This window comes from Saccopteryx leptura, chromosome X (genome assembly GCF_036850995.1).
Source record: "Saccopteryx leptura isolate mSacLep1 chromosome X, mSacLep1_pri_phased_curated, whole genome shotgun sequence".
Taxonomy (NCBI): domain Eukaryota; kingdom Metazoa; phylum Chordata; class Mammalia; order Chiroptera; family Emballonuridae; genus Saccopteryx; species Saccopteryx leptura.
This window is the reverse complement of record NC_089516.1, coordinates 63,524,916-63,533,357: the sequence shown is the minus strand read 5'-3', so window position 1 is coordinate 63,533,357 and position 8,442 is coordinate 63,524,916. Positions and strand designations below refer to the sequence as shown.

At 45.9% G+C, this 8,442-nt stretch overlaps 1 protein-coding gene across 2 annotated transcripts in view; it reads left to right on the top strand.

Annotated features, from left to right (window-relative positions):
• The first annotated feature begins 259 nt into the window (after positions 1–259).
• Positions 260–8,442, top strand: part of SLC16A2 (solute carrier family 16 member 2) — a 160,747-nt gene continuing 152,564 nt past the window's right edge. Inside the window, exon 1 of one of the 2 annotated variants that reach the window (XM_066356850.1) lies at positions 260–877. In XM_066356850.1, coding sequence (XP_066212947.1) covers positions 469–877 — 409 coding nt within the window. In that variant the 5' untranslated portion in view covers positions 260–468. The remainder of the gene's footprint in view (positions 878–8,442) is intronic. The other variant, XM_066356849.1, reaches the window with a different exon arrangement.

Genomic DNA, 8,442 nt, shown 5'->3' with positions numbered 1-8,442 from the left:
CAAGAGAAGGCAGGGAAACAGGATAGTTTGTGTTCTCGTTTTCCATTTTAAGTTTCCCTTTACTGGGCATCTGGACAAAGAGTACAGGATTTAATAGTTTGGAAAGGGAGTTGAGGGACGCAGCGGCGGCAAGTATGACGAGGAGGAGGAGGAAGGGCTGGGAAGAAGAGAGAGGCTATAGCGGCTGCCGGTTGAGGGAGGAAGAAGTGGGGGTGGGGGAGGAGGAGAGGGAGGAGAGAGATGACATGGGAGAGGAGAAGGAGGGGGTTGCATGGGGGAGGAGGAGAGGGCTCGAGGGACCGTCTGTCGCGGGACAGGCTGGCCAGCTGGGGCGAGGAGCCTGGAGGAGGAGACAGTGGCAGCAGCAGCGTTTGGAGCAGCAGCAGCAGCAGCAGAAGCAGAAGCAGAAGCAAGCACCAGCTATACAGCGGCTCCTCCGTCCCGAGCAGCCACAGTCCCCTGGCTGCGATGGCGCTGCAAAGATTAGCAAGCGAGGAAGCTAAGGGGCCCTGGCGGGAGGCAGACCAGGAACAGCAGGAGCGGGTGGGTAGCCCTGAGCCGGAGCCAGAGCCCTTGCCAGTGCCCCCACTGGAGCCCCAGCCAGAACCCCAGCCCCTACCAGATTCTGCAACCCTGCCAGAGTTGGAGTTTGAGCCTGAGCCGCCAGTGCACGAATCCGAGCCCACACCCACCGTGGAGACCCGCGGTACAGCGCGCGGCTTCCAGCCCCCCGAAGGTGGTTTTGGCTGGATCGTGGTCTTCGCTGCCACCTGGTGCAATGGCTCTATCTTTGGCATCCAGAACTCCTTCGGGATCCTCTACTCCATGCTGCTGCAGGAGGAAAGAGAGAAGAATCGCCAAGTGGAGTTTCAAGCAGGTGAGTGGCCCTGAGCGCCCCACCTGGCATTCCAGGCAAGGGTGTCCGCTCCCACTGCTACTGACCCCATACCTCCTGGTCCGAGGAACTCTTCCAGTCCGCCTCTTTGATTACTCCTTTTGCCCATTGCCCAAGGCATTGCTAAGGCGCAGCCTGAGGGGCTCGGGGCAGCCTTAGTTGTGGACACTTAGGCGCAAGACGTCCTGGGTGGGACCCCGGACATTCATTGATTACAGTTAAGGAATGAACTTTATTGTCTTGGGACAAATCCACGCACATCTTTTGGGTTTGAGGTACCCTGACCGAAGTACCATGTACTGGGGGGGGGGATGTTTGCAAATTTGGGAGGAGGTGCGAGGTCGGGGCGAAGTCATGGAGAGAGAAGAGAGTTGGGAGGCTGGGAGGACTTTCAAAGAAACACCGTACCGCGGATCTGTGCAAGCAGTCCCAGTTTCTGCATGGGGAGCGGACACTTTAGGAATCTTGGTGACTCTGAGTGAACAGTCTAACACATGGCAGGCGTGTGTGCCTGCAGTAGAGAGAGGAAAGGAGGCAGAGAATGCGAGTGGGGGTGTCGCAGGTCTCTGCCCACGTTAGTTGCGGCGCAGCGGGGCTCGGCTCTTCTCCACCACTCTGAGGGAACGAGTGGATCTCTGTGCCCTGTCTGCTGAACCCCAAAGCAGGCAGGAGGCGGTCTCCTGCCCAGAGAGGCGTGAAGCTGCTGTCAGGCTGGGCCCTGCACTCCGCGCCACCCCCAACTTCAGCCCTGCCTTCTCTGGCGCCCAGCGCTTCTCCACTATCCTTGGGATGCCTCTTTCAGCCTGAGCTACAATGCTGGCCTCCATCTCTCCGGCTTTCGCGTGAGGCCGACTTGGTCTTTTTCCCTAAGACAAGTAGGTCTGGGGAGTATAGACTTCACTCTCCAGGCCGGCAGCCAGAAGATCACAGGTTTGCGTGCTCCTTGAATTTAGCCCACGTGTGAACTCAGAGAGAAGTAGAATAAGCCATCAGTTTTTCTCAGCAAGTAAGGGGCAGAGCCCCTCAGCAGTTCTGTTGAGGAGTCACGGGAGGGAGCTGAAGGGCTTGGGATGCCCTCACCCTCACCGCTCACTCCCTCTTGTGGCTCCACAGAACAGCTGCATTTGCTTTACGCTGCAAGTTTGCCTCTCACAGTGCTACCCTGGGCTGAAGGATTCCCTCCCACCTCAAACACATACTTCTGTTGCTCTCTTAGGATTATTTAATGAAAATAGAAACCCTGAATTCTGGGGCATCCAACCTGTGGGTCCCTCAGACCGTTGGAGAGCCTCTTACCGCTCTCAATGAAGGACTTTTTAAAAAGTTTTTTGTTTGTTTTTGTTTTGTTTTTATTTAATTTTTAGCTTCACTGGGCTCCATTTGAAGAAGGGGTTTGGGGGCTATTGGTTCCTCTGTTCATCTGACCCATTGGTGGAGTGTGCAGGTCCCATTAGAAAGTTTGAGTGTGTGTCAATGGCTGTCTAGGGAAGTCTCAGGACTGCACAATATGCATTAATGCCCTAGTGGAGAGGGTCCCTGGACTGTGTAGAACAACTTCTGGTTGGGGGAGGTGTTACTATCACACTCAACCCTGTTATTTTTTTATTTGCCTGTCTCTTCCTGCTTTGATGTACTTCAGGGGCTCTTTGAAAGGCAACCAGGGTAGTGCCTCTGGCTGTTGCTTAGGTTACCTGGGAGGACACCTGCTGAGCATTGTTTTGTGACTGAAGGCAGGCTGTTGGCTTCTGAGGTCAGGAGCAAATTCTGGCTGAAACTTCATGCGAGGTGGTGGGGGATGGGCTGAAGCTAAATCCTGGCATTCATGTGGTGTGAGCTGGCCTAGAGTTGCTGCCTTAAGAGTGTGTAATAAAACTTGGAAAAACCACTCTTTTACCAGGAAGAGGTTCACTGCTGGGGAACAAACTTCAAAGTAGGTGATCATAGAGGGCTCACAGGGAAGACTGGTTGGGACTTTCCTGTTAAGGGGGTTGCGATGGGCTGTACAGAGGTGTGGTTGGTGTGTATTCTGACACAGACTAGGTCCACTGCGGGGCTGGGGTTACTGTTTTAAATTCTGTGGAGTATAGGTTAAGAAAGGAAAGAAAGGAATTTGGTATATCCCAGGTCTCAGAATACTTTGACTTGGCCCCTTGCTGGGGTGTTTCTTGAATTCATGAAAGTTGTTTTTGATACAGAAAGCTGTTGGGAACATCTTAGTTTTTAATTTGAAAAAGTCAGGAACACCCCGGTGACATTCCCAAGCTCCTAGAAAATTCAGATCCTGAGATTCCAAATGTATCTTTGCCTCCACATACTTCATGCAGTTTGCCCCAAATTTTCTAGCCATCTGTGCCACAGCGCTGTTTTCTCAAATGGATATAAGAGAAGTCAGCAGAAGCTTGCTGAAACCTTTATCAGCCAGTATTTACCCAATAGCCATTCTGGGGAACATAGAACACACACAGCCTACCGTGAAGGAGGTTGGAGCATTGTACATTTCTATCAATGTCTGACATGTCTTTCATCTCTAAATATGTATGAATTTAATGTTTGGAGGTATCCTACAACCAGAATTATCTTTGGCTAGGCCTAATATCTTCACAGCCTTAAAGCTGAACTGATTGGCTTAATGATCTAAGATTCTACAGATAATTTGGACAGTTGTGTGGGAGCTCCACAGAAAGGTAATTTTGATGTTCAGGGGCTAAATCTATGTCCAAGGGGTCTCTAGGCATGGGAAAGAACCACAAAAAGTAAGAGGAAAGTGAAAATCAGGTCATTAAGCATGCAATATAGAGTCTCTGTGGATTAATGTGTACAGTTGTGTGGGGGCACCAGCAGTATATCTTGTTCCTTTTCTTCACCTGTTTTGAAAGGGAAGCCAACTTTCCTTGTTTCTTAGGCCTGGGAGGACTAGCAGGCAAAAGTTTCCTGAGATGGAAGCAAGTGACTAAGGTCTGATTTTAGAAAAAAGAAAAGATCAAGAGCGAATTGAGCCTATACTTTTTTCAGAGCCTCTGGGAAATTTAGGAGTGCCTCAATACAGACCAAGCAGCAGACAGGACAGGGGCAACTAAGCAATTTGGTAGAAAGCATAGCATGGCTTCCTGGTATGAGGGGCGTGTCTTTTGAAGGAAAGATGAAAAGAGAAGCCAGTTAGCATTGGTTGCAAGTCCCAGCTCATTATTGGAACTCTAAGTGAGTTAGAGCTGGGGCAGAATTAGGGTTTAGGGTCCAGGGGACAAGGCAGAACAAGCTGGAGTTGTTAACATTGGTCACAAGCTTAGGTCTTTTTGAATGTGTTCCAGAATAAACCTATTACCTTGCACTTTCCACTTCAACTGCCAGTCTAGCACTGAGCCATAAAATATGATGGAAGACATTTTTTTTTTATTTGGCAGTTTATAAACATGGTTCTTGCAGGCTTTCAGGTGGGGAGAGTATGGCTAGGGCTCTCACCACCTAGGAACAGGGACAATGGTCATAGAAGTTGGGCACAAGATAGTTCAGGTTCATGGACTACTGTGATGAAGATAGAATTTTCTAGGCATGGGAAAATGGTACTCTGCCTTTTGGGCAGAGTCCTAAGGGTGGGTGAGGCAAGTAGCAGATTAAGTTGCCTGTCTCTTCTTAATCTTAGGTGCTTTCACTGTTTGGTTCAATGTCTAACTGGGCTGACCATTAAATTACTGACTCTGGGAGCCAGGTATCTTTTGAGCAAACCGGCCAATGTTTTGCCTTTGGCTAAAAGCTTTTGCCTACTGTCCAAAAAGTTAGATCAGGTCAGCTTAAAGCCTACTACAGAGCTTTGAGTCACAGAGCCATTGACCAGGCATCTTTCAAGTCAATCTTCTCTGCCTACTCTCCAACCAAACTGGGTCCCAAACTGAGACCTTGACTCACACTAGAAGGGAAGTGGAGGAGAGTTCTGACTGTTTGGAAGCCAGCCAGAGAATATATTTGTTTAAGGTGAGTAGCTGATTGGGGCTGGGTTCTTGATTCACTGTCTAGTAGCCTCAAATGCTCATTACAACTCTAAATGTGAACCCTAAAGAGCTGATGATCTCAGTAATACTAGCTAGGCAGTCACTATGAGTTAGATGACTTATGTTCTTGACTCACTGTATGACTTTCAGCAGGCACTTTGCTTCTCTGTACTTTAGTTTATCTATATGTGAGATGAGAGAGTTAGACTAGATGAAATTTTTAGCCCTGCCACTGTATCTTTCTAGAACTTTGTGACATTTTATTCTTTACATTGACCTGGCAAAAATTTGACTCATTCAGACAAACGGAGTTTGCCTAAATGTGAATGCAGACAGGTTGGGAGGAGATTGAGAAAGTAATGAAAAGCCATGTAGATATCATGTTCCCACGTTGTGTGTAAAGACTGTGGCTTGGTTCATGTGTACTTGAAAAGATCCACTTCTATTTTACCCAGTATCCAAAGGCAGCATTGGAGGTACAACAGCTTCTCCCAGAATGTCCTAAGCCTTCAAGAGGATGCCCTCCACTTGGCCTGCTGCAGGCTAGCAGACTGAGTCTGTATGCTGCTTTTTCTTAGCATTTGAACCTGCTCCTGAAAAGCATTAAACTGCAAACATTCCCTCAAGACTCAGTTTGGACTCCTCTCTTGAAGCTTAATTTCTCACATCTCATTTTCATTTCTTGGAAGTTCGTGGTTATTATGACCTTGGTTTGCTGTTACTTCAGAATAGAACAGTAAACCAAGATTCATAAGAGGGCTTCAGATAGGGCATCTTTATAGCTGACTCAGGACCACTGCCTAGGTCCCATTGTGGTGAGTCTGGAAAGGCTTCCTTTTGGGTATCCACAATCCTTGGTCAATTTCAGCTTCATTCAAGACTTAGCTAAGAGTGTGTCTACTGAAATAGCAAGCACAGTGCTCTCCCCCCTTTTCCATGAATTTATACTTGCTTGTCATTGAAAATATTTCCTCCAGTGTCATGAAAACTAAACAAGCAACTGGACTATGAACATTTGCAAAAGTACATAAAGGATGTCATCTCAACCTTTTGAGCAGATCAGTTTCCCAGAAAGGTCTGCTGCTTTTTCCACCAGAATCTGTTTGTTCTGTTACATTTTAAAAAGAAATAATCATTTACTCTTTTCAGATTGTGTGATAGGTGGAGTGGTATTTCTTGTCTTGAAAAGATCCATTTCACCTGAGATTGAATGAGTAAACCTTAGAGCCTTTATTCATAAAACCATAGAGAAAATATTTTACTTATCATACATATAGGCGCATGCGCACGCGCGCACACACACACACACACACACACACCATATACTTAAAGCTATGAATTATGAATATTTTATCTGAAAAAAGTATTTTGCTATCTGTTCATGGAATCAGGTTTAATACAACACAGCCCTTTGTAGGGGTTATGGGGGACTAGTGCAAAAGACTTAGAATGGAAAACTTGTCAGGTGTAAATGGTAAAGAGAATATGGCCATCCTGGGCTACATCTTGGCCTGTACCCCTTCCCAACTTCCCAACAGTGGGGCTTGGAAACATTTTTTGAAAGTTTCTTTATGCTCCCATTCTTTTCTTATCCTGTATCTCTTTCAGGACTCAAAAGGAGGAGGTTTTAGGACACTCAGCCTTCTCCCATTTTACGCATGAAAGAGGATTAAATTTAAGGACATTTAATCACCTGCTTTGAAGATGGGTGTTGTAGTAACTAATGTGAAATCACTTGCTACCTATTTGTAGGTGGTGAATGTGGCCTGTTTGGGTGGCTTGAGGAAGTACATGCTTCTTCTTCACCCTGGTAGTCTTGCCCTTCTCTATCCTATACTTTGCTCTAGTTTCTGGGATTGGTAGGAGAAGAAGAGATGAAATTGGCTGTCCCAACAACATATTTTCTGAACTTCTTCTATTTTCATGGTGCATTTGTATCATCATTGGTAGATATGGCACCTCCCTTCTTCCCAGTATTGTATTCTGTCTTATCTTTCTTTCCCTTACTCAGTTAGAGGAACAACTGGGGTTTTGGATGTTGTATAGGCCAACTCCAGCCTGGGTCTCAGGCCAAATCCTACACATCTCACAGAGGCATCTCTCCCCTCTCTTATTCTCCACTGTCTGGGGGAAGGGTGACTTTCCATGGAACACTCAAGAATGTGGAAGCCATCACCTCTGGATTTTTGCAGTAAGATGGCTGCTATGAAACAGTTCGTGTTTTTTCCATACTTCTTCTTTCCATAGCCCCAGGAGCCCAGCCAAGGAGATAGTATTTTTAGCAGGTCTTATCCTGGTCAGTTGCATACCTTTTTCTTCAAATTTTCAGTATTGTTGTCCCCCATTTCCTGGACCAACTTTAGAGAGTTCAGATTGGTCTTCAGTAGCTTCAGGAGTTCTGAATAAAACAGAACTCTTATTCTATTTGCTTAAGCTTATTTTATCTACTTCTGTACGCCAGGCCAACGCTCTACCACTGGATATTTAAGCCACTATCATCTATTGCAGAATTTATTGTAAAGAAGTTGAGGAATGGAGAATACAAATATTCAAGCCCTAATTAGAGTTAAAAATGCCTTCAGTGAAAAGCGTAAAGAAAGGAAGTGAAGCTCTCAGGTTAGTTGCTTCTCTGCTTCTATGCAACTGAAGAGAAAAAGGAAAGGGTATTGTCACTAAACAAGCAGTTTCCACACAGTCTCTTCGCCCAATCCTGTGGATCTGCCTTCATGCCCTCTTACTTAGGCTGAAAGGGTATGTGCATTCACCCATGTGTCCAGACCTGTGTTTACGTGTGTATGGCTGGGTGTGTGATGTCTGTTTGGGCCAATTAACATAATTGCTTAGAACATGGTATCTATGAGACTACGGTCACAAGTTCAGCCACTTGTTCAGGTCACTGAGATTTTCACAAAGAAAAAACTCTTCTGTTCCCCACAGGGCACTGAGTTGAAGTATGGAGATGACTTCCTATAAGTGCTTTCTGCTACTGGGGGAAAGGTACAAGGTACACAGCCTGGTTGTAACTGCTCTGCTGCATTCTACAGTGTATTTTTTTGATGTTTACTTCTATTAAATATAATAATAATAATGGCTAGCACTTATTTAGCCTTTAGCAATTAACTCTGTGCCAGGCATTATCTTAAACACTTTACATGTACCAACTCATTTTACTTCTGAACAACCCTAAGAGGTAGGTACCATTATTTTCTCCATTTCCCAGATAAAGAGACAGAGGCACAGGTTAATTAATTTGCTTAAGCTTATACAACAAATAATGGCCGATCCAGGATTTGAACCAAGAGTCTGTGTTCAGAACTCCTGCTTTTAGATATTAATTAATGTATAGTAAAAATGGGGAGGGGCAGATATCAAAGGGTCTGCTGTAGAATTTTTCATTCCTGTAGCTTCAGAGCATCCTTATGACTAAGAGATAAAAAGAGATGACCAAGAAAGGATTTAATAAACAAAAGTCCAGCAGTCTTGTGATACATGACATATTCTTCTAACCACCCATCTTACTCTACCCAGTGTCATAATCCTTGGGTCTGAATTTGACCAGAG